Source organism: Leptomonas pyrrhocoris, assembly GCF_001293395.1.
Source record: "Leptomonas pyrrhocoris isolate H10 chromosome Unknown, whole genome shotgun sequence".
NCBI lineage: Eukaryota > Euglenozoa > Kinetoplastea > Trypanosomatida > Trypanosomatidae > Leptomonas > Leptomonas pyrrhocoris.
In genome coordinates, this window is record NW_015438366.1 from 248539 (window position 1) to 272495 (window position 23957).

At 54.3% G+C, this 23957-nt stretch overlaps 9 protein-coding genes across 14 annotated transcripts; all 9 read left to right on the forward strand.

The window, feature by feature from the left end:
• Positions 1-2284: 2284 nt before the first annotated feature.
• Positions 2285-3732, forward strand: ABB37_05323 (hypothetical protein; the record flags this gene model as incomplete). Its single annotated transcript, XM_015803291.1, has 1 exon — positions 2285-3732. The coding sequence occupies exon 1, from the start codon at positions 2692-2694 to the stop codon at positions 3730-3732; it is 1041 nt and encodes a 346-aa protein (XP_015657933.1). The 5' UTR covers positions 2285-2691.
• A 598-nt stretch (positions 3733-4330) lies between these two features.
• ABB37_05324 (hypothetical protein) lies at positions 4331-5248 on the forward strand (the record flags this gene model as incomplete). Its single annotated transcript, XM_015803292.1, has 1 exon — positions 4331-5248. One exon carries the CDS (start codon positions 4331-4333, stop codon positions 5246-5248), a length of 918 nt encoding a protein of 305 aa, XP_015657934.1.
• A 1400-nt stretch (positions 5249-6648) lies between these two features.
• ABB37_05325 (hypothetical protein) lies at positions 6649-7422 on the forward strand (the record flags this gene model as incomplete). Its single annotated transcript, XM_015803293.1, has 1 exon — positions 6649-7422. Exon 1 carries the CDS (start codon positions 6790-6792, stop codon positions 7420-7422), a length of 633 nt encoding a protein of 210 aa, XP_015657935.1. The 5' UTR covers positions 6649-6789.
• Positions 7423-8779: 1357 nt separating this feature from the next.
• Positions 8780-10324, forward strand: ABB37_05326 (hypothetical protein; the record flags this gene model as incomplete). 3 transcript variants are annotated; one of them, XM_015803294.1, is made up of 1 exon in its annotated part: positions 8780-10324. In XM_015803294.1, exon 1 carries the CDS (start codon positions 9047-9049, stop codon positions 10322-10324), a length of 1278 nt encoding a protein of 425 aa, XP_015657936.1. In that variant the 5' UTR covers positions 8780-9046. The 3 variants fall into 3 exon arrangements, with proteins under 3 accessions (XP_015657936.1, XP_015657937.1, XP_015657938.1); XM_015803295.1 differs by having other exon boundaries at positions 8784-10324; XM_015803296.1 differs by having other exon boundaries at positions 8809-10324.
• A 1392-nt stretch (positions 10325-11716) lies between these two features.
• ABB37_05327 (hypothetical protein) lies at positions 11717-13222 on the forward strand (the record flags this gene model as incomplete). The annotated part of the gene is made up of 1 exon (XM_015803297.1): positions 11717-13222. One exon carries the CDS (start codon positions 11717-11719, stop codon positions 13220-13222), a length of 1506 nt encoding a protein of 501 aa, XP_015657939.1.
• Positions 13223-14348: 1126 nt separating this feature from the next.
• ABB37_05328 (hypothetical protein) lies at positions 14349-15526 on the forward strand (the record flags this gene model as incomplete). Of its 2 annotated transcripts, none has more annotated exons than XM_015803298.1 (1): positions 14349-15526. In XM_015803298.1, exon 1 carries the CDS (start codon positions 14426-14428, stop codon positions 15524-15526), a length of 1101 nt encoding a protein of 366 aa, XP_015657940.1. In that variant the 5' UTR covers positions 14349-14425. The 2 variants fall into 2 exon arrangements, with proteins under 2 accessions (XP_015657940.1, XP_015657941.1); XM_015803299.1 differs by having other exon boundaries at positions 14360-15526.
• A 446-nt stretch (positions 15527-15972) lies between these two features.
• On the forward strand, positions 15973-16380 carry ABB37_05329 (hypothetical protein; the record flags this gene model as incomplete). Its single annotated transcript, XM_015803300.1, has 1 exon — positions 15973-16380. One exon carries the CDS (start codon positions 15973-15975, stop codon positions 16378-16380), a length of 408 nt encoding a protein of 135 aa, XP_015657942.1.
• A 1283-nt stretch (positions 16381-17663) lies between these two features.
• On the forward strand, positions 17664-22261 carry ABB37_05330 (hypothetical protein; the record flags this gene model as incomplete). Of its 2 annotated transcripts, none has more annotated exons than XM_015803301.1 (1): positions 17664-22261. In XM_015803301.1, exon 1 carries the CDS (start codon positions 18563-18565, stop codon positions 22259-22261), a length of 3699 nt encoding a protein of 1232 aa, XP_015657943.1. In that variant the 5' UTR covers positions 17664-18562. The 2 variants fall into 2 exon arrangements, with proteins under 2 accessions (XP_015657943.1, XP_015657944.1); XM_015803302.1 differs by having other exon boundaries at positions 18503-22261.
• A 742-nt stretch (positions 22262-23003) lies between these two features.
• ABB37_05331 (putative mitochondrial hypothetical protein) lies at positions 23004-23943 on the forward strand (the record flags this gene model as incomplete). Of its 2 annotated transcripts, none has more annotated exons than XM_015803303.1 (1): positions 23004-23943. In XM_015803303.1, the coding sequence occupies exon 1, from the start codon at positions 23158-23160 to the stop codon at positions 23941-23943; it is 786 nt and encodes a 261-aa protein (XP_015657945.1). In that variant the 5' UTR covers positions 23004-23157. The 2 variants fall into 2 exon arrangements, with proteins under 2 accessions (XP_015657945.1, XP_015657946.1); XM_015803304.1 differs by having other exon boundaries at positions 23047-23943.
• Positions 23944-23957: the final 14 nt, after the last annotated feature.

Genomic DNA, 23957 nt, shown 5'->3' on the forward strand with positions numbered 1-23957 from the left:
TGGCGTTTTTGCGCGTTGCACGTACGTTGACGAATAGCTGTATTCACATCTTTTCATTCTTTCTATATCTTGCTCCTCTCACCTCAACTTTTGGAGTTAGCGATGACGGAACTCCAAAAGATGACAAAGGAGAGGAGAATCAATGGAGAACGGAAGAACGGAAGAACGCCCACGGTAAAGAGGTTTGTAAGTTCAAAAAAGGAATGCAGCTCAACTCTTCTAAATAAATGAAGAAGGGCGAAGTCGATGTTTCAAAGAAAGAAACTTGTTTTTTTTTTAAAGGTGAGCCACGACAGCGTTTTCGATGCAAGGGTCTGAACGGTTCTCTGAGGCTAAGGTCGTTCTGTGTTTCATTCTACGGAGGCACAAGCAACATGTTTTTTTTTTGGTCTTTCCTGTTCTCCTGCGTCGTTGCATCACCTCCTGGCACTAGGATCTTTTTTGTTTTCTTCCTCTTCTTTCCTCTCTTCTTTAATGCGCAACGAACTTTTTTTTTACTGAGAAGGATGGAAAAACAAAAAAAATGCGTGTGTGTGTGTTGGACAGCAACAATAACAAGAGCACGAAACGGATGGAGCAGACGCAGCAGCCATGAATAAGTCTTCTTGCGTGTATTCAGCACTGACCCCGAGGAGAGAAAAAGAGGAAAGGTCAAGATTTCGTCTTAGACGTTGGTATCGCTTTTACTTGTGTGTTGCTCTCTGTGTCTCTTACACAAGTATATACATATTTCTTTTCTGCGAGTTCTCAGTACCCCCTTCACGTTCTGCAAAGGTGGCTCTTTTTTGTCCTTCTTCTCTTTAAGGAGTGCTCGCTCGTGCGCTGCTTTTGTCGCGTTTGATGCGTCTTCTGCCCGACCTCCTTGTTGTTGCCGCTACGCCCTTTCATTCCTCTTTTTTTCTATGCCACCCTTCCGGAGGGAGGGGGGGGGGGAGGGTGCGTAAGGGGTGCGTAGGTTGGTGTGTGAGACACACACAAACACGTACCCACTTTTTGTGACAAACGAAAAGCAAACCTGTACTGCTCTTTTCTTGCCTTATCTGCCGCTGCCGCTTTCTCGCTTCGCTTTGGTGGAGAGAGAGAGAGTGCCTTTATCGTTGTGTTGTTGGGTCTAAAACGTTGTGTTTGCCGTAAATCAACGTGGGTCTTCATTTCTTATTATTATTTTGCTTTTTGTTTTTCTTTCTTTGCTGCGGTGTGTTACGGTTTGGTCTTTTTTCCTTGTTAGGGTGAATATACCTTATACGTTGTTTAAACTAATATTAGTATTATTATTGGGGTGGTGGTGGTCTTCTTCTTTTTTGTTTGTTTGAGAAACGTATACAGTATCGTTTGTAAAGCTGTCGTACTCTTTTTTTGTTTGTTTGGCTTGTTTGTTTGCTGTCATCATTTCATTTCCTCTCTCTCTCTCTGTGTGTGTGTGAGTGGGTGTGTGTTTGGAACCGCTTCTTGCACGTCTGTTTGCTGTTCTCTTCCGCAGCAAGCGACCACAGGAAACGAAGCAAGAGAACGAGGGAAGGGGCGGGTGAGAAGTAGTCGCCACACAGCCTGAAGGAGACAGCAACGGCAAGAGAAAGAAAAGAAAAAAGATGAACGAGAAAGTAAAGTTCAAAAAAAAAAATACTTAAAAAGTACGATAGCAAAAAAAAAGGTCTGTTTCTTCTTCTATGCGCCCAACTTTTCTTTTGTGTTGCTGCATTCTGGTTTTGGACGATGAGTGCGTTTCATGTTTATTAATTCAACTAAAACAAAAAAGTGCCTTTGAATTGAAGTCCACAACAAGTAAAAAAATATATAGATGTAAAAGGAGACCAGGAAAGAACTGAGAGCATACCTGTTAGGCATTGTTCAAGGCTCTTCTTTTCAAGGGCTACCGCGCCGCTGTTCAGGCTAAATGAACAGCACAACGGAGAAGAGACCCTCAATCACCGGTTTGATGTCCGCGCGTGGGCAAGTGTGCGAGTTGTCTCATCTCTTTTTTTTTTTTTGCGGCAGGTAGTACCGCATCTTTGTGCGTTCTCCAGCAAGGACGCGCTAGCGTGTCTCATCCCTCCCCCTCGTTCTGTTCTGCGTGCCTGTTGCGTAAACGGAGAAAAGAGATGACGTGGGAAGCCGAGAGTTTGACGCTTCTTTTTTGTGTGGTCGCTGTTGATGTTGACACCTGCATGAGTACATGTCCTTGTGTGTGTGTGTGTGTGTATGTGTGTGTGCAGCTGTGTACGTGCGTACGTATTCTGTAGACTATTCTCCTCCTTTTCTCGCCGTCTCTCTTTTTTTTTTTCATAGATCGTTTGGCGTTCTACATCGTGCTGCTCTACGCTGGAAAGCGTTCCGCGAGGACAGTGTTACAAGGAGCATTAAGGGTAAAAGACGAGCACCGTTGCCTCTCTTCTGGTGCTGCCAATTCGCTGGTTGTTGATTTTTTGCTTACGCCCTCTGTCCTTGCGGATACCATCGGAATTTATTATTGTATATGCATATCGGCTTTCTTTCAGGACGGCGGTTGCAGCCCCAAAAAGTCCTTCCTGTAACGCGTCTACTCGGTGGTGTTGCTTCCCAAAGACACCAAAGCAGTTTCGCAAGCATCGAACAGTACACAAAAGAAAGGAGAGAAGAGTAAAGAAGGGCTTGTCATTGTCCGCCTTCAACAGCGTTTTTTTTAATCTGTTTTGCGCCGCTGACTTCGACAGCATGAGCAGCATCACGGACAAGTCTTTTCAGCTCCGCAGCATTCAGCTCTGTAGCAAGGAGGCGGGCAGTACGACGTCTGCGTCGTCGGTGACGCCGTCACCGGAGGAGGCACGAGGCGCGGGTCGAACAGCGGCCCCCGCCTGCTTTTCCACCCTCCAGTCCTCCGATGTCCTGCTCGACGTCGGAGGCGACGGCTCCACACCGCCGTGGCGCTATCGGTGCCCGGCGTACATTGTCCAGCGCAGCTCGGTGACGCTGCGGGATCTGCTGGCGGACTCGCTCGAGAACGCAGAGGCCACAGTTAAAGTGAACGGTGGTCCGGCGACAGGGGCAGCGGAGGACTCGCTGCCTCCGTCCTGCGATGGCAGCTCCGTCGTGCTTCCGCTCCCCTTTGTGGACCGGCAAGTGTTTGAAGTGGTGGCGGTGTACATGGAGCACTTCTACGGCGTGTCGGGCTGGGACGCTGCCACCGCGCTGGCACCAGATGCCGTCCGCGGAGGGCAACGCCTCTCCGCGTCGCACAACACCGCTCTCAACCACAGTGCCGATACACCCGCAGCGCTGCGGCGTCCGCTGAACTTCGCCGACCTGTACGCGCTCTCTCCGTGGGAGCACCACTTTGTGCTCCACTGCTTGTTTGGTCTCCCGTGGCAGCAGATAACGCTGCTCGAGCTCGTCAAGGAGGCGCGGTGGGTGGATCTTGCTGGGTGGTCTGCGGATAATCGCACAGGCGATCTCCGCCCCGCACCGGAGGCTTTGAAGGTCTTTTCACCCGCAAATCGTCAGCAAATGTGGACGCGTCTGCGCGGAATCCTGGAGGCTGCAACTCGACTCGGCGTGCCTGCTCTGCAGCAGCTGTGCGCAAGCGTGGCGGCGAACATGCTGGTGGATCAGGATGCAAACGGTCTTGTCCAACTGCTGAAAGGAGAGGGTGAGGGCACGGTGCCACCCTTCACGCCTGAGGCTCGTGCAAGCCTTCTGCAGCGCTTTCCGTGGCTCTCTCGAGAGGAGAAGAACACCGCAGGTGCCGTGGTGAAGTAGGTTCTGCAGGCATCCCCTCGTCCTCCTCTTAAAAAAAAAAAGGGATCGCCTTTCGAAAGGCGATGGTGTGTGATTTTTTTTCCTGCCTGTTTTCCATTCCTGGACATTATCGTTTTAGACTGCACAGCGTTGCTGCATCAGTAGTAAGAACTCTGAAAAGAGAAACGGAAATGAAAGCAACGCTGCATTAACGCGAGTTTTTTGAAAGCCGTCTTCTTGCTGTTCGTGGTGATGGTGGCGTTTTCTCAAAAGGTAATAATCAACGGTTCTCTTTTTCCGGTTGAGCTGTGTCATTGCGGTGGGACTCGTTCAGCCGCTTTCTCTCCTCCTTTTCCTTTTTTTCAAATTTTTAGCAAACGCAATGGAGTACTTTTGTTCTATCTGTCTCTCTTTCTCTCTTTTTCCTGTGTACTTTCCGCTGCCCACTGTGCGGGGATGTCTGCGCCATGACGCATCATCGATCATTTGCGCCATATACATCATAGCTGGAGCGATCCAAGAAACACAAGTGTGCCCAGGCATACAAAAAACGTTCATCTACGAAAAGCAAAGGTTTTTTTTTTTTAACTCTCTTCGTCTCTCATTTTTGTTCGAAACGATGCTCTCTGCTGTCGACAGCGCCGCCCTGGCGGCGACGGCCCCCGCGCAGGACGTCACGGCGGATGTCGTCAACGTGTACTGCGTGGAGGTGACCGCCGAGACCACGGAGAAGGTGCGGGCGTTGCTGGAGAGCATCCACAACGGTGAGGCCCCCACCGCCGACACGCTCTCCCGAGTGGGCGCGACAGGCGTGGAGCTGGCGGCTTCGGCGGATACCACCGTGCTGGACATCCGCGAGGTGGTGGCACGTCAGCAACTCAATGGGCCCAAGGCAGCGACCGCGGTGCCAACGAATGACGACGTCTGCCTCACTCTTTTTGCGGTCAGACGGGGCGCCCCGCACGCTGAAACTGCACCCGCAACGGCGACAGGAGGTGCGACGAACGCCGAGGAGGCGACGGCCACGCAAGACGACGACGATCCGCTTGTGGCGCTGCCTGATGGGCTGACCCTCGCAGAGGTGCTGAAGTGCCCGCACGTATTTGTTGCGGCGGCGGAGGGAGAGGAGATCAACAGGATGCCGGCAAGGGCCGTGACAGCGGCGACGGCCCCCACGTTGCTGCTCTTTTACGCACGGGGGTCGCGGTGGGGCGGCTACTGCTGCTGCTGTGGCGGGCTCGTTGCGGCGATCGTGTCAATCTTCTGCGGGTGCTGCGGGCACCGGCCCGCCCATCATCGCGCGCCGCGTGTCTCCCGCGTGAGCAGCGGCAACCCGCTGAGCGGCTGCAGTACAGACGGCTGCTATCCGCACGAGACACCCGCGTGCTACCCCACCGACAACGCCTACTACCCACCTTACAACAACAACCCGCCGCCTACCTACGCGGGTGTCCCACAGGCTCAGTTCTACTACCCGCCTCCGCAGGTGCGTTACAGCAACGGCAGCGATGCTCAAGGGCCCCACAAACAATTCTAAGCTGACGAAACTGTTAGTGGAAGGAAACAAACAAACAAGCAAAAATACTAGGATTGGTATCGCTGATAACGTGTGTGTGTGTGAAGATTTTTTGTTTTTCTTCTGCCGCTGCCGCTCGCTTCGATGCGTTGTCTTCTTTGTGATCTGTTCAGCCGGCATACGCACTTCTTTCATTAGTTGGTGCTTCCGCCTCCATAATCATTCGCATTCTTTTTCTTCTTCTTTACGTTTCTTTCTGGCACGTCCGCTGCGTTTCGCCCTCTCCAGTGCCCTTTGTCTTTTTGTGATCTGGTTTAGCCTGTTGATGGCACACCCACGGTTGACAAGGCTTAAGCGAAGGAGAATCCACGCCCGCAAAATTTCTTTTAAAGTGAGCTGCATGGAACGTGTCTCGTGCTCTGTGGCTTCTTTCCCAGCCGCGGAATTTATAACCTCGTTGCTGCTCCATCAAATGACCTCTTCGATTATTATTGTTATTGTTTACTCCCCTTTTTTTCCCCTTTTTGTTTTAATTTAGTTTCTATGTGTACGAAACGAGTGCGTCTCTTTGCTCTTGCTACTTTCTTTTTTTCGTGGCAGCTGTGCGCTGGTGCGCTTCGTCGTGTGCGGAGACCGAGAGGTAGATAGATGGAGAGTAAGAGAGAGAGAGAGGAGGCAATGGAATAGTCAACACTCATTGTTGGCTTTGAACATGTGTACAAAGTAATTATTACATATTTTTTTTAGAGATAAAAGAAAGGAATGTCGACCCCTCATCATCTTCTCTGAATTACTATTCTTGTCTCGCTCGATTTGTGCGTCTCTTTTCTTTCGAGTATTCTATTCTGTTTTCATTTAGTTGTGCTTTCTCATTTTTTTTTGGTTTTGTTTGCTTTTATTTGTTTTTTGCTTGTCGGCTATGTTTGGTTGACTCGCGCCAGTCTTGCTTACAGTGTCATCCCTACGCGTGCTTTGTGCGCGTTTCGAGCAGGTGGACGCGTTGTTTTGTTTTTCATTCGCTTTCATACAAGACCACGACAGTAACGTATCCGGAAACAGAAAATCTCCAATTATTAAAGGAAAAAAAGAAATAAAAACGAGAGGGTGCAGCTGACGCACACTGACTCTCGAACCGCTGTGAAGGAACTGCGCACATCACCGTTCCACCATGCGCTGCCGTATTGAAGCTGTAGGGACGCTGGTGTGCACCATCATAAGCGGTACTAGTGTCAACGGCCACAACGCGCGGCCGAAACCACCGAGAAATGCGGCACTTTCCATTTCGAGGCACAACGAGCGAAGACTCCTTTCTTGTTTCGAGTGGTGCTTCTCGCATCTTTCTAAGCTGTCGTTCTCTGCCAAGACCTTCTCATCTGTATATCTTTTCTTCCTCTTCTTGTATTTCTTCTCATCACTTTCATAGGTGCTCTCCGCGATTAAACGATAACTTCGCCGCCAACTTGCGCTCGATAACGAATCCGGACTATAGGTTACTCTTACCGTATTCACTCCTCCCCCCTCCCCCTTTTCAACCAACAGCACCAAGAAAAGGAGCATTTGCAATGTCCGGCGAAATGAACACCATGACAATGACGATGCCAGCGGTGCAGCAGCGGCCTGTGGAGATCACTGTTCGCTGCTTTGCGGCCACCCCAGCCAACATCGCCATGCTGCGCAAGTGGAAGGCAACGACGACCGCCACCACGACCAGCAATGGTGCGACGGCAACAATGGCAGAGGCCATTCTCCACTCCGGCATGAAGGCGATTGAGCTGACGGCGCGGCTGTCTACCACGGTGAGGCACATCCGTATGGAGCTTGAGCACCGCGAGTGCACCGCTACCGCCACCAACGACGTGCGTCTGAACTTGTTTGCCGTGTCTCGCGGTTGTGGTTGTGGTGGTGGTGGCGGCGTGGCGGCGAGCGACGCCGCTGCCGACCCACTCATCTCGCTTGTCGACGAGTTGACGGTGGAGGAGATGATGACCTGCCCGCAGATCGCCATTCAGCACGGCTGCGTGCCAGGAGAGGTGCGTGTGGGTAAGACAGCCGACGAAGACAGCGACTCGACCCCTTCCTCCACATTGGTTCTCCTTTACGCCCGCGACACCGCTCTGGGCTGCAGTGACTGCTGTTTGTGTGCCTGCCTTACCGCTGTGTGCGCCACTGTGTTGTGCTGCTGCTGCTGCAACTGAGCGTCGTGAACTAACGTCTTTTCCTCCCTTTTCTCCTTTCTTTGACTTCTCCTGTTACTTACCCTTTTTTTACTGTTTCTTTTACTGTTCTCTTGCATTCGTTTTGCTTGCGCTGATCAAGGAAAACTGAAATTCAAAATCAGAATTTTTGAGCCCTCCATTTCTTCTCGGACAGACATGGGGCGGTGCTGAAGCTCTTGTCTTCCGGTTTTCGTTCGTTCACGTTGCCCTCCATCAGGGTATCGACCTCTTCTCGCGGAATATTTCTTTCTTATTTGTTTTTGTTTTTAAAACAGAAGCTCCCGCGACCACTTCCCTACTACACTTTATGCGCCTGCAGTTGGCGCAGAGGTGCGTCACGTACGACAGCGCGCAACCTTACGCCTCCGTCTGTGCGCCTCACCGCTGCGCCGCACTCGAGCACGACGACTCCGCCATGCGAACGGTGAAGCTTTTCGTTTTAAAACAATCATAACACTGATGAAAAGCCAACATCATCTGAGGTGCACAAAGGATAGCGTAGTGAGTTTCCTGTGCAAAAGTATCCTATAGGTATAAACTCTTATTTTGGCTTTGTTTACCTGATTTTTTTCCCCTTTTTCTTTCTTTTTTCGTTACATTAATTCAATCTGCAGTAACTCTGTTTTCTTTTCCAAACCCCACATTCAAAAGAAGGCTATGTGAAAAGAAAAGTAAGTAAACGAATATGAACACTAAAGGAAAGATGCGGGTTTTTGGTCTTGTTTCTGTTTACTTCTCTTTGTTGTTTCGTTGCTGTCCATAAAAGCCAAGTAATATTATTGTGTTTCCATTACGGACGGTGCCTTCTTGAAATGAAGGTTTCCATCTTCGTTTTTGCGGCACCGTTTGTGCTTGAGTTCTTCTGCCTTTAAGAACACTTTTTTTTTTGCTTCTTCCTTGTGCGCTACTGCGCGAATATAACATACGTTGTTGATGTGGTTTCTCTCTTTTAAAAGGCAAAAAAAGGAAACTAAGTGAGTTGCTTTACTATCAAAATAGTAGAAGAACCGGCAGTTATCATTATTATGGTTGCTCTTGACTTTTCCCAGTTCGTTCCCTGCGCTCTCAGCAGGAGGGCAGCTGCTCTGCTACTCCATTGTGAAAGAAAAGGGGGCTTTCTCGTCTCATTCCTTCAGCAGCAGGTAGGACTGCCTTCACAGAGAGACTCCCTGCGAGCATTCCTCTGCTGCCCCGTCGCCCGCGGCGTCACGGTTTCTGCTCATCTCGTTTTCTCTCTCTCTCATTGTTTTATACCTTCACACCTTCCCTCCTCTCCGTATCTTTCCTGGCTTCCGTCTCTCCTCAACTGTGCTTGTTTTTTCTCTTTGTTTGTTTGAGCGAGTTCGTCGTTTGACACGGCGACGCAGTCGGCAACGACGACAACAAAAAAAAATATTTCTAGCTTCTCGAGACTACCGGAGGAAACGGCAGGCTACTCGGCTTTGTGCTTTGTTTTCGTTGTTTTCCACCCTAACATATTCACTTCAATATTCTTTTCTTTCGTTCCCCCTCTTTCCCCTCTTTCCCCTCCTTCCTCCTTCCTCTCCTCTCTCTCTCTTTCAAAGGTTGCGCCTGTCTCACACAGCCACGCAACGACCGAAAAATGGGCGCTTCTGTGTCCTCCTTTGACAGCGTTGCCGACGCGCGCTCAAGCATCAGCGGTGCGACGACTGCGGCCCCTCCCCGCTCTCCTGCGGTCGAGGATACAGCTGGGCATGTAGAGATGGAGGCGATGCTGCGTGGTCCGACGCCGTCAGTGCAGCTGCTGGGCAGCCTCGTTGATTCAGAGGTGACGGACTCCACTGCTGCAGCGGATGTCGTTTCCGTGTTTTGTCTCGACGCATCGAAGCAGAGTCTTCTGCGTCTGCGTGAGGTGCTAGAGACCCCTGTGACGGATCGCGCTGCCGCTTTCCATCGAATTTCCATGAACTCCACCGGAGTGCTGCTCAACGCACCAGCCGCTACGTCGCTGCAGACGCTGAAGTCGTTCTTGCTGAGTCACACGGGTGAAGGGCGAGTGGGACGTGGGGACGACAGCTGTCGCTGCAGCGCCGAACCGCCCTCCTCCCTACACGTATTTGCGCTGAAGGACCCGACGCTGGTGGTCGACGGCGTTGACGGCCCCGTTGTCGTGACGCGTGAGATGTCTGCCGATTTGCTGATTCCACTTGCCAGTTCGGTGGACCTCGCCACGCTTGGCCGCGACCCCACGCTGCTGGCCTTCACTTCCGCGGAGGCCAACGCCGCAGCGGGCGCGTCGTTGTCGTGTGCGGGGAGAGGCAATGGGACGGCCGCGCCGCCCAGCGAAGTGGCGGAACCAACAGAAGGGGATGCGCCGGCTGCTTCGAAGTCTTCTCCTTCGGTCCCTGCCACTGCAGCTGCGGTGCCGCGCACCGTTGTGCTGCTCTACTCCCGTGATGCTCGCTTCGGTATGGACGGTGGGATAATGCTGCTCATTGGCTGCTGCGTGGCGCTTTGTGCCTGCATCGCCGCGGGTGTCTGCTGCTGCATGACGTCAAAAGGCAAGAACAACCAGTCGCAGCAGCAGCCCGGCAACATGAATGGCGGGAAGCCGAACTACAACAACAATAATCAGCAGTATTACGGTGACAACAACAATAACCAGCAGTACAACGGCAACGGCGGTAACTACGGCAACCCCTACGCGCCGACGGGGTACGACAATAATAATACGAACTACAACCCACCCGCAAACGGCTACGGCGTGCCACCCAATGCGTATGGAAACAACACAAATAACCCGAACCCCTACCAGAATCAATATCAGCAGCAGCCGCAGCCGCAGCCGCAGCCGAACATGAATAATAATCCGGGATACTACAACACAGGAGTTCAGCAGCCAGGCGCGGCGCCGTTGTAGGAGAGTAAGGTGGGATGTCGTGCGCTTTCGTTGGGAGTGCGGTGGCAAAGCGATGTGGTTGATGCGTTCCCTCAGCAGAGGTGAGTGCGAACCTTTTTGTTTTGCGTGTTCTCCTTTGCTTTTTACGCGTTGAAAGCTTTCTACTTTCGCGCCTCACCGTCCTTGTTAAATGTCCCCTCATTTCAGCTCAACAACAGCAGAACTCTCCCTCCAGAGAAAAAAGGAAATCTCAAAGGTGCTCTATACTGTACTTGCTAGTGTAGCGTAACCATCTTTATTGTTTTTCCAGTGGACTCATTTTCGTTGTTGTTTCCCCTCCCCTTCGTTTGCTTTTCTTTCAATGCGACACTCATTTGCTTCAGCTGTAGAGTTTGTTCACCGCCGCAGTCCAACGCGGCGTCCTTTTTAATTATTTCTCCTCCTTGAATTTTTAAATGTTCATTTATCCGTACAGGTGCTTTATGTGAGTGACCGCTTTGTTGTCGTTGCTGTTGTGTTGAGCCGAGGCATGCCTTTTGTGTCTCGCGTGCGCTGTTCGCCTCCTCTTTTCAATCGTTGACTTTTGCACTCCGCTGGCAGCATTATCTCAATTATTTTTTGTTTTCTCCCTCTCTTGTTAGCCGATGTAATGTCTTTTCATAGTAGAGAGATCGACTGTCCTTCAAACACAGCGGTCTATATATATATATTATTTTTTTTTTTTTTCTACAAGCCTCTTTCTTCTTAGTAATTGTGCCGCTGTAAATGCATATATAAATCTATATATTCATATAGTTCACCCCTTCTGAATCTTTAGCTTTCTCCTCGTAGTGTTCCTTCGATTTTTCTTTCCTCTTTCCTGATCATGTAATTGCTTATCACGCCTTTACACTCGCAGTGTTTTTTATGACAACGAAAAAAGGACCATCCGAGTACGTGCTGCAAGTAACTCCGCGAGAAGCACGAAAGAGGCGACCTAGCGGTTTCGTCTCCCACGAGAAACACGAAAGCAAAACACATATACGGCTACAAAGGGGAATCGCAAAGGGTGTAATTCTCTCGTATAAGAGTCGGGCAATGCCATGTATCTTATTGATAACGGCGTGTTTCTGATCCTTTCCCCCATAAAACCCGCGCTGCGCTCACAACAACCGTGATGTCCGTTCATTTTGTTTTCTTTTTTGTTGCTGCGGCCGGCTGCAAACTGATGGAAACGTACCGGTGATGCTGACGCTGACGCTGATGATGATGATTACAATCCCTCTATCTTACCTTCCCGTCTTTGCCGTTGCGGATTCTCCAACTCGACTTTTCGTTGATGTGGCGAGAAACGTTAAAAACAAAAAACACTTAACTTTAATATATATATACGTATAAACCAGTACAATCATCCGTTGCATCCGTGGACAACGCATGTCGGAGAGTCGTGAGATGGAGGAGATGCTGGCGGGTGCGCCGGCGGGGCCGGAGGAGGCCCTCGTTTCTGTGCTCTGCGTAGAGGCGACGGCCAGCACGCAGGAGGCGCTGGAGCGTGCCGTGCAGGCCGGGACCGCCGACGGTGGCCGCCACGCGTGTGCTGCTGCGTCGTCTGAGTCGGCGCTGCGGGCACTGCACAAGCTGTGTGGGACGCGTCTGCGTGTGCCGCCCTCCACGACGGTGCACACGCTGCGCGGCTTCCTGGCGGCGCAGGAGGCGGCGTCGTCGACGGCGTCTGCGGATGAGTGGTGGTGGCGTGCGAGGGCGAGGTCGACGGACTCGCTGGCGGACGCGCTGTTCTTTGCGGTGCGTGCGCCTGCGCCTGCTGCTGCTGCGAGTGCGGGTGCGGAGCGCGTGGGTGGAGCTTGCACGGTGGCAGAGGCGGCGGCGGAGGAAAGCGAGACACTGGTGGCGCTGCACCCTCACACGACGCTGCACGAGGTGGTGTCGGCCGGCGGTGTGCTGCAGCTGCCTGCGAAGTTGCCCGCTGCACCGGAGACGACGCTGCTGCTGCTGTACGCGCGCGAGCGCTACTTTGGTGACATGGTTGACGCCTGCATCTTCGGTTTCTGCGCCGCCATCGGGGCGTGGATCGCCCACATGTGCATTCGCGAAACGGTGAAAGCTGTCAATCAACACAAAGACCAAAAGAAGGCGAAGAAGGCTCAGCAAGAGCAGCAAGAGCAGCAGGCGCAGCAGCAGGCGCAGCAGCAGTACTATCAGTCTCCGCAGCAACCACCACCACCACCGCAACAACAGAGCTATGACCCCTCGCAACCACCACAGCAAGGATCATATCAAGGCTATCCACAGGGGATGCCGCCGGCCCAGCCGCCGTACCATCAGGGACCCGCATGGCCCAACTCGTACGGAAGCCCACCTCCCCCGCCTCCGCCTCCGCCTCCGCCTCCGCAGCAGCAACAACAGCAGCCAGCAAACGGGTATGTGATAGGCCCACCTACGTCGTATAGCTACAATGCAGCACCACCACCGCCTGCTCGCGCCGCGCCGTCCTCACCGACCCCACCGCCGTCCGTCCTCATACCAGCGCAGCCTCTTTCAGCGTCGTCTCCCCTGTCCGGCTCGTCACCACCTCACGGTCTGCCCCCCGCGCTCTACCCCGCGTCTTTGAATGACGATCTCAGAGACGACGACGCCAAGGGCGGGCTGACATTCAAAGCCGATCCTGCCCAGACCAAGGAGGTCGCAACGCTGGACAGCCCCACTTGTAAGAAAGCGGTGGAGGACATTCCTAGCGGTGAGGCAGCGAAGCATGTGGAGGCGCAGCCTCAGTACGGATCGCCGAAGCCGAATGACGACGCACCGGGATGGAGTTGGAGCCCGCTGAACGCCACCGGCGGGGACGCCGTTTGGAGCCCGGCAAGTGCACAGACAGATGAGCCACAGCACCGCGAGAACGACACCAAGGCGGGAAACAAGTGATATGGGAACCGCGTAGTGGTGTGGCGATGCATGCGAGATGAAGTGCGAAGGCGAGCAGCAGGCTGGATAGGGGTGTGCGTGTGTGTGCGTGCGTGTGTTTCTCGATCGTTCGCCTCGATTCGCCATATGAATCGACGTTTCCATTTCGTTTGCGAAAAGTTACATGTCCGTTTCGTGTTGTTTTCCTTTTCCGTTGTCGGCGTCGTCGTTGCCGATTTATTTTTTGAAGCGGTGAACGCATCGAGATCTTTTATTGGCTCTTGTGAGAGTCACTCGTTGCACGATGGAGCCTCCCTTCCCTTCCCCCCTCCCCCTCTTCTTTGTTCGTATTGCTTTTACTTTTAGGTTGGAGGCAGCCGGTCTTTCTCCTTGCCATAACGTTCTGCTTCCTTATTTTGTATACGTCTGTTTCCCTTGATCCATCAAGGGGAATGAAGAAACACAGGCATCTCGTTTGACTTCTCTCCGTACGTTATTTTGTGCTTGGTGCGGTCTGGAGTGGGGTGAGGGCGTGTCAGAGACGTACCGTGGGTGGTGCGGGTGTCTCTGCTGTAGACGTGCTTTCTGGCTTCTGCTGGTTTAAACGGACATTTTTTCTTCTACTGTTTTTCCTTTTAAGTCATTTACGCTCATTGATATCACTTGCATTTCTTCTTCTTCTTTTTTTGCTTCTAACCGTCGAAGTGGATTGGATTTTTGGTTTCTCAGTCGTTGCGGAGGTTCTTCTCCTTTACTTCTCTCTTTTCTGTTTTCTGCTGCTCTATCACTTCGCATTAGTGTTATTATTGGTGTTTCGAAGATGTTGCTTTGGATCGAATCTGCAAAGGTACGCACTCAAGTAAGGGTAGGCATACAACGCTATCAACGGCATCGCAAAAGAAGCAGCACACCAACGAAGAGTTTGTGTGTCCAATGACGATGCAAGAGGACACGCCGATACACAGTGCTGGTCATGAAGTCGATGCACGTGAATTGTGAGCGTGTACCACTTGGGATCGTGGCGGTAGAGGAACGGAGCTGATCATTGCAGCTTTGTCCTCTTCTTTTTTTTTTGGTGTGAAAGCGCTTATCTCCAACGCTAACTCTCTTCTTACTTCTGACCAACTGACGAGTCTTCACCGATTCGAGCACTTCCACAGCAAACGAAACCACACAACAACTTATTCATAGAAAACACGAACCATCCTTCGCCGTGGACAACGCATGTCGGAGAGTCGTGAGATGGAGGAGATGCTGGCGGGTGCGCCGGCGGGGCCGGAGGAGGCCCTCGTTTCTGTGCTCTGCGTAGAGGCGACGGCCAGCACGCAGGAGGCGCTGGAGCGTGCCGTGCAGGCCGGGACCGCCGACGGTGGCCGCCACGCGTGTGCTGCTGCGTCGTCTGAGTCGGCGCTGCGGGCACTGCACAAGCTGTGTGGGACGCGTCTGCGTGTGCCGCCCTCCACGACGGTGCACACGCTGCGCGGCTTCCTGGCGGCGCAGGAGGCGGCGTCGTCGACGGCGTCTGCGGATGAGTGGTGGTGGCGTGCGAGGGCGAGGTCGACGGACTCGCTGGCGGACGCGCTGTTCTTTGCGGTGCGTGCGCCTGCGCCTGCTGCTGCTGCGAGTGCGGGTGCGGAGCGCGTGGGTGGAGCTTGCACGGTGGCAGAGGCGGCGGCGGAGGAAAGCGAGACACTGGTGGCGCTGCACCCTCACACGACGCTGCACGAGGTGGTGTCGGCCGGCGGTGTGCTGCAGCTGCCTGCGAAGTTGCCCGCTGCACCGGAGACGACGCTGCTGCTGCTGTACGCGCGCGAGCGCTACTTTGGTGACATGGACGGTGGTGACTTCCTGTGCATTGGACTGTGCGCCGCACTTATCGCGTGCTGCGTGGCGCTGTGCGTATCGCAGGCTGCATCGGCGGCCAAAGAGAAGAGACAGCAGCAGAAGTACGATGAACAGCAACAGGCCCAGCAGCAGCAGACGCAGTACTACCAAGATCAGCAGCAACAGCAGGGCGCCTATCAGAACTATGGAAACAACCAGCCCTACTACGAGGGACAGCAAGGGCCAGTGAACGGATACGGCGCCCCGCCGCAGCAACCGGCGACCGGTTACCCCGTGGCGCAGCCGGCGTACTACAACTACAGTGGCAATCCGGCCTACGCCCAACCGCCGGCGGTGCCGCCAGCGCAGTACTACAACAACAACCCCTACACGCAGAACCAACAGGGCCCCTATCAGACAAACAACCAGGGCGGCAACAACCCGAGTTGCCAGGGCACGGCGAACCCAAACAACGGCTACCCGACGACGGCGCCACTGTAATGTGCGAGCTGAGACGAAGAAGAGAAACCACGATGGCTGGCGCCTTCTCCTGTAGTGGTGTAATCAGGAGGCTTTTTTTTGTAAAGTAAAAAGGGGATAATGGAATGATAGCGGAGATTTCTTAAAGCACAGCTGCAGAGAACGCGAAGGGATATTTGAACTGAAATAAATATATAATACTTAAGTTTGCATATCTGCCTTTGTTATTTTTGGAGAGTGTAGAGCGAATGCAAGGTAGTGCATGACGGTGCGGATTATACTGTCTTTTTTTCTCCTTTTGCTTATCTCTTTTGTTGTTATTATTGGTATTGATTATCGTTGAATATTCACCCTTTTTCCTTCCTCGCGCTCTCTCTCTCTCTTCGGGGCCGTTGGACCAGACGCTGCTGAGCTCCAGTGTTGCGTTGTTGCTTCTTCTAACTTCGTTTACCTTACTGTTTTGTTTAATGTTGTTTTCCTTCATATTTTTAACTATTAATCTTGCCTTTTTCTTTTGCTTTTCCTGTATTTGCGTGGTGAGGAGGATCGCTTTCTGCTCTATATATTTATTTTTTATTTTTCTCTTGTTGTGGCGTTCGTGTGGAGTAGCGTGCCAATCATCAAGGAGGCACAGCAACTCTCTTTGCTTTCCAGTTGCTGAAGGCTTCTTTTTGATTTCTTTTCGCACATGTTTTTGTTTGTGTTTTTATCGCCTAAAACGCGCCAACATGGACAGCTGTGTGTTGTTTGTTTGTTTGTTTGTTTGTTTGCTTTCCGCTATAGTCCGTTGTGTCCACAGCAGCTCCTACGGTTCGTATTTACACTCTGAGCTGAATCTCTTGCGGGGAAAGAAGACGTCGTCGTGCGTTCAGTAACCGCACTTTCGCGTTGCAGGGTTTTTTTCCTTGCTGTCTGTAGAGAGTGCTGTCGTGGTGGTGAGTATTTGGTACATGAGTATTGCTTAGTGTGTGCGTGTGTGTGTGTGTTGTTTTTAGCCTAATAATGCTGAACTTTTTTTTTATCATTTGCAGTAACAGAAGGTGTTCGTATATATTTCTGTTTTCAAACTGGTGCTACTTTGCTACTTCCTACTCAGAGCGAGAATGAGTACTCTTTTTTTTTTTGGAAGAGCGGCGCAATAGGGACATCATTGCGGAATCATTTTAATTTGAATTATTTTTTTGAATGAAGCCGTTCGTTTGTATGAGAGGAGAAGCGAGAGCTACGGAGGGGGTCCGCTAAAGACCACCACGTCATATTTCCCCTGTGCGTTTTCTCTCTCTTTCACGGGACCAATTGTTCGCCCCCCTCCCCCTCCCTCTTGGATGCACGTCCATTGGCAGCCTGTTCACGAATTCGAGTTGTTGCTTTTTCTGTTTTTTCATCTCCCTCTTTATGTGGCTTCTCCCCTCCTTCCCCCTCTCTCCCTCCTCTCCTCCCTTTCAGTTGTTACTCTTCTTAAGCTTCTCTGTTCGTTGTAGTGGTTTTCATTTTTCTTTCAAGATTTTTCGGATGGCTGGAAAATAAGATTGGGAGAAGGTTAGCGGCTGTACAAGGAAGCGGTGCACGTGAGCCAAGGAAAATTTCGCGCACGCACGAGTGTGTGTGGAGGACTTCAACGGTGGGTAAGGAAAGGGAAATACAAACATATACCTATATATATGCGAGTACGCGCCTCGGCGAAAGTGCCAATGGTTGCATGTGTCGGTTGCCTCAGCCTGCCACTCTGCGGCTGGTCATTCCGTCATCCGTGAAGAGCGGAGTGGCCTTCTTTGTAAAACAGTAGCGTATACTATCTTCCCTTGATGCAAAAAAAAAAAAAATAGATCTAGCTGTATCTGAGTAGGCTGGTATGGGAGCGTGACCAAAGACTCCCCGTTCGTGGCGGGCACTAGCAAAGGAGTCGGCGGCTCTTTCACTCAGCGAGTCGGCAGGGACTCTCCTATTACTGTTCCGAACGGATAGCTACGTAAGGTTTGTAAGGCGAAGGCAGCCTTTGAAAGCTGCCGCCTTTCCTGCAATGGGGTGCTTAGTCACGCTGCACGTTTCTACTGTATTCTGCTTCCTCCGCTGCCTCCCTTTCCTTCCTCTCCTTGTTCTTTTTTCTTCTTTGTATGCTCTTGAATGTACTGTCCTTCTCACGCCTGCCGGCTCTGGTAGTGGAGGAGCGTATTTACTGTGGAACGGGAAGCGATCCAAAAACGCACGTTTCGACCTCCCATAAAAAATCCGAGAGCTCTCGGTGCGAACGTCGCGGTCCGCTGTCAACGGCTATGTTGAAAGCGGCTTTAGCGCAAATCGCAGATAACGTCCACATCGAACGTAATTGAAGTCAACAAAGCCACTCTCTCCCTCTCTTCCTTTTTCTTTTTTTTCTGTAATCCACCCGCGCGCAGAGTCTCGTTGCGGAAGCGACTCTTCCTGACCCAACCGCCGCGCCGCGTATCGAAATTCTACACTCTCTGCATCCACACAAACACACACACACACACACGCTCGAAAAAGAAACGAAAGAAACAGGACAGTTGAGCTTGCCTTTCAACGTGTCCATATCTGTTTTCTTTGTCTTTCGTGGGTACGAACTATATGTTCCTGGTTCCCTCCAGAAAACGAGCGGAACTTGGTCCGGCTGCTTTACCAGACGATCACAGACGCTAAGCACTACTGCTTCTATTTCTTTGTTTCATTCTTCTATTTGCAATTTTTTTTGTTTGTTTGCTGTATTCACACATCTAAGAAAAAGAGGGGCTGCGTACACGCTGCCACCCACGCCGACTCACGGAATTCCATGCAGAGCACTACAAGATAGTGGTGTAGTGCTGTTTTACGTTTCTCGTATTATCCTCCTGTGCGACTCCGTAGCCTTCGTTCCTCCTCCTCCTCGCTGTTGCGTCCTTTGGCCACCGCCATTCACATACGCGCTTACGTTAACTCTCCCGGTCTTTTTTTTTTCTCGGTGCCCGATCATTTAACATTCGTCTTTCTTCCTTTTTTAAAAGTCCTCTCCATTTTTGTTGCTGTTGTTGTTGAGGAGGAGGCGCGTAGCCGTCATCAACAATGTCGTGGCCGAAGGACCCTTTCGTCACCGATGGTGCGTACAAAACACCCCTGCCTTCGCAGCCCTGCGAACGGCAGGTCTGGCGTGTCGTCGCACGTCTGTATGCGTACAACACCTTGGCGGCGCTCATGAAGGTGAATGAGGGTGTCACAGCAGCCAGCGCCGCCCCACCGCCGTCTCCTAGCGGTCGATTCTCTGCCGTACCGGCTGCTCTTCCCGCGAGCAGAGACATCACCTCTCCGACAGGGAGCGCAGGGTCGACCACCGCGCGAGCGAAGGTGGTGGAGCGGCGCAGTGCGTTTCTGGTGGCCGCCGACTCCTCTTCTGGCGTCTCGCACCGCACGTGCTCTCCCTCGTCAACGCAGCCGGTGCGGCGAGCCCACACGGACCCCTTAGTAAATGCAGCTCCTACAACAGCGGCTGCAGGAGTATCCGGCGGCGGGTCGACGACGCCGCCGCTCGTGACAGAGGTGCCGGCCACCGCCTCGCTGTCGCTGCCGAGCTCGACCTATTCTGTAAGAGGCTCCTCGAGGGGCTGGAACAACACCAGCGGCAGTGGTGGTTCAATGGGCAGGGCGACGGGCTGCATGCGCGCAGCTAGTCTGCGTGCGCTGGAGCCTCTGCAGAGTCTCTTACGTGAATTCGCGGAGAAGCAGTGGACAATGAGCGCCGGCGTGGTGGATGTGGCGGTGCAGCACCCCCTGCCCTGTCTCCGCGTGGAACTAGTGCGTCTGCTCCTCACCTACCCTTTCTGGGACTGGTCCATGTGTGCGCCGGTTGCGGTTGCCGCGGGCATAGGGGATATAGACGTCCTACACCTCCTCGTGGAGGTCAAAGAGCTTGACGCCAACACGGGGTTCCCGCTTACGGTGGCCGTGCGTCGAGGGCAGGAGGAGGCCGTAGTACCGTTTCTTCTGTCGCATCACCGCATCCGGCCCAACTACGGCGGTGGCTTCTTCACGGCCGTCGTGCTGGGCAACGTGCGGGCGATGTACCTGTTGGGCGACGCCGCCGGGGTCAACGTGAACCGGTTTGCAAACAACGAAGGCACGTCTGCTCTCCTCTACGCCCTGCGGCAATACCTGGCTTGTCGACGGCGGGCGTTGCAGCAGCAGCAGGTCCAGCTCGATACGCCACCACCGCCGCCACTACAACCATCGTCGCACGCGACGAAGCCGCACCAGGCGGTCACCTCGCCTACAGAGATTTCCTCCGATGCGCTGAATAAGGAGGAGGAAGAGGAGATCAGCACGACGCCGCTGCTCGTCGTACACTCAGGGGGCGACAGTGGTGGGGCGGAGTGCGCGACGGGGCGATCTGTGTCGTCGTCGCCTCCCAGCATGCCACAGGGAGCGCAACGGGATAATCCGTTGTTTGGGAGCCGCTCCCCTGAAGTTGAAATAGAGGCGCCGGAGGGAGAAGAGATGGGATTGGAGCGGGAACGGCAGGAGCAGCGGAGGGGGAGAAGCCGGTGTGTCCTTCCTCGTGCTGCAGCCGCCGCTGCTGCCGCGAGTGGGGTTGCGGGAGGCGCGACAGTGGCGACGCCGCATGGCCGCGACCTCACGGCGGATGACACGCTCACCGGTTCCCTCCGTAAGGACTCACAAGGGTGTCCGCTGCAGACGGCTCGGCACTGGCGGGAGGTGCTCCTTTACCTACTCGACCACCCCGCCGTCGAGGTCAATGCGGGCTTCTATATGACGCCGCTGCAAGTCTGCGTCCTCGCTGGGGATGCGGAAGTGGTGAGTTGGCTGCTGCAGCACCCCCACCTACGCCCGAGTCGACTCTCGAAAGCCATGACCGCCTTTCGCAACTCCTACTACTTGCTGCGGCATCACGGGCTGTCGCTGCCGGCGATGCAGTGCGTGGTGGCGGCGCCGATCGAGATGTCCTCGCAGCTGGGCCACCTCGACATTTTCCGCCTCCTCGCACGCGATCAGCGCATCCACGTGCCGGTGGGGCTGACGATGGACCTGGAGCGCAGCGCAGCCGACGGGGAGGTGATTCCGTTTCTCACCGTTTTGGCGCAGTATCGCGAGGAGTGGGAAGGGTGGGGCTGGCGCTGGCGTCGTCGCTGCTTGCTCATCGCCACCGCCTCCACCACGGTCTTCGCCCTCTGCTTTTGGATTATGCTGCTGCTCTGGCGCCGTACCCTGCAGGGCTGCCTGCTCGTGCTAACGGGTACCTACGTGCTCAGCGCCGTTGTCTCGGTGCTGCTGTATGTGTGGGAGGTCTACGGCCAGCGCTGCGCCGCCGCGGCGTCTCTCACGCATGGCGCCACCGCGCTTCTCGCGCTTGTCCGCCACCTCTGTCCCGCCTCGTCCTCGCTGCGGCAGCACACCGCCGTGGCGACGCTTCTTGCCTGTCCCGGTGCGCTGCCCTTACTCGACGTGTTGTGTGCATGGTGCCTTTATTCGGTGCATCGCAGCCGGCGGCGCCTTCAGCCAGCCAGCGGCAGTTCAGCGAACGACGCTGCTGCCGCTGCTGCCACTGCCTCCTCGCACTCCGTTACCCCAACCGCCGTGGGTCTAACACACGGAGGTCCATCGCACCCCCATCCCCATCATCCCCATCATTATCATGAACATGATCATCACGCACGTCCTCCTGCACGTACGCAACGGGCTGCGGAGCCGCTTTCGGAGATGGAGCGTCTCTCCTCGACGGGTTCGTGGGGATGGAGTGTGGGCGTCCCACACGCCTCAGAGTTCTCGAGCAGCGGCAGCTTCTCAGATGCTTCACCCGGTGCCAGCATGTACGGCCCGACTGCCGGCGCTGGCAACGAGAGCTTCTCCCGCCCACGACCCGCTGTGGCCCGCACGCGCCGACAGACGGCGTTCGTTGGTGATGGGGAAGGCAACAGTCGCAGCACCGTAAACAACAACTGTAATGCGGCCACAGGAGCAGGCGCGCGCGCGCAGGCCACCGATTGGCGCAGCACCTCCATGACATCCCCGCCCAGCGGTGGTGGTCGGCATCGTCTCTCTTTTGCAGCAGCCTCGTCGACCGGCGGCGCTGCGAGCAGCGGCATGGCCTCGCCGTCCTTGTGCACCAGTCGAAGCCGTGGGTCGTGGGTGGTGCCGGGCCGGCCGTCGCGCTACGTCCTCACCACCGAGTACCACGCCCCCGATCTGCTGCTGCGTGCACTGGCGTACTCCGCGTTCGACAGAGTTGCGACACTGCCGCGGCTCTTGACGTGCGTGGTGGGCATCTTCATGTTCATGTACATGGTGTTCCCCTCAGCGGCCCCGCCGTCCTCCGCCTCGTCCTCCTCGTCGCACACCGCGTCGACTGTACATGCGGTGGCGGGTGCCATACGCAGTCACTCATCCTTCACGCTCTACTACGGCGCGACACCGCCTCCTATTACGCTGCAGCAGCCCTCCGCTTACAACCTATCAGCTGCTGCTTCGGAGGTGGTGATGGCTGCATCCTCACCAGATCTGCCGGCGTACACCTTCGGCGTCGGCCTCATCGGTTTGTGCGGACTTGTGTCGTCCGTGATTGGCGGCGGGGCGCTGCTGGGGATGATGGGCTCGCTGCGTACGGTGACGGTGCAGGCCTTCTTCGTGAACCCGAGCGACAAGGCAGACATCAAGGGCGGGAACAGTCGGGTGGAGGGTCGTGCAGGTGGGCACACGGATTGGCAGGCGATGCGCCACCGTGCGCGGGAAGCGCAGCCGGAGTACGCGCTGTAAAAGGAAAAAAAAATAATGGTACCTGTTGATGTCTGCCATCCCAAAAAAGAGGAAGCAACTTTCGGGACGAAAGAGGCGGTGCACATGGTGGTACCCATTCGCTGCTGCGCGGCTGATCTCGCCGTCGTTTAAGCGAGGCGTATTTCTTCTTTCTCCCCCTTCTTTCTTTACGCGGTGCGCAGAGTGTTCCCCCCTCCGCCCTTTGTGCGTGACGGTGAGATGAATCGAATCGTTAACACCGGCGCCTCCTTGGGCAGGCTTTCTTATTTCTTTGGTCGGTGCGCGCGTATTTGATTGGCCACGTTGGTTTTATCATTACTATTTACTGCTTCCCAACCCTTTTTTGTTGCTGTTGGCAAATGAAGCGCTGTGCGTTTCCCGTGCTTCGGATCACCTTGTCCACCATAGAACTGCCGAGGGGCAGCCGAGAAGGAAACAATACCGATGTATAGATATATTGTTGAGGCTGAGAGAGGAAGAAGAGCCATTAACTCAGCACACGTCGAACAGATTGGACTTGCCACTAGAGGAACAACAACGAAAATGTGGGAAACAACCGATGTATATATATATATATATATATGTCTGCGAAAAGTGCTGATCTTGCGCAAACGTCAATTTTAAAAGGACAGAAATGTCTACACTTTCTCCTCCACGTGTTACATGTCTGCTGTGTCATGCGCTCTTCCACTGCCATCATTTCTCTTCTCTTCTCCCCCTCCCCTCAAATCGGCTGCTTTGAAGTGGTTATACACCCATCTACTTTCTTCTGCCTTTTCTTGATAAGAAGTTAAGAAGGATTACGTACAGCGAGGCGCTGCCCTGTGAGCATACGACTGTAAAACCAAGCTTACGGACCTACACCCCTCTCCCTTTGCGGTGGCCTTTGTGTGGCGATGCTACGCCAGGCCGCCAAGCTGTCGCTCACGGCCCCGCGCACGGCGCTCCGCCACTGCGCGTCACAGGTGCGGCTTGCCCCGCACACGGCTGTGTCGTCGCTGGCTCGCACCGTGCCACTGCGCACCGCCGTCCGTAGACAGCTCCCCCTCTCTACGCCTTTCCCCACTACGACCGCCGCTTCGTGTTGCACCGTTGCACCTCGTCGATGGAGCTCGTCCAGCAGCGGCAGCGGTAGTGCGACGAACGCCGACGTCGAGGACGCGAACGCGCCAGCAGCGAAGGCAGCCGCCGTCTCGCCGGTGGAGAGCCCGGTGGAGGAGTCGCCCCGCGCCAATCCGTCGCTCGCAGAGCAGCTCAGCGCGCTCTCCACGGAGGACCGCGAGCGCATCCTCGCTGCCCTGCAGCAGCCCGAGAAGGAGAAGAGCTCTGTGATGGGCGGGGCAGGCATTGGGCCGGCAGAGGGCGACATGGTGGCCGCCTTCACCTGCGGGCCGTGCGACTACCGCATGGTGAAGCGCTTCAGCAAGCACGCGTACACGAAGGGTATTGTGATTGTGGAGTGTCCGAACTGCCTCGCGAAGCACCTCCTCGCTGACAACCTCGGCTGGTTGGAGGATGAGGCGAAGAACATCGAGGACATCCTGCGCGAGAAGGGTGAGCGCTTCACTCGGATTGGCGGGACGCCAGGCGACTTTCAGGTCGTGGTGGACGACGAATCGGCTGCCGCTCCTGCTGCTGCTGCTGGCGGTGGTGGTGCGACGCCGACGACCGCGTCAGGATGAACTGAGCACGCGCA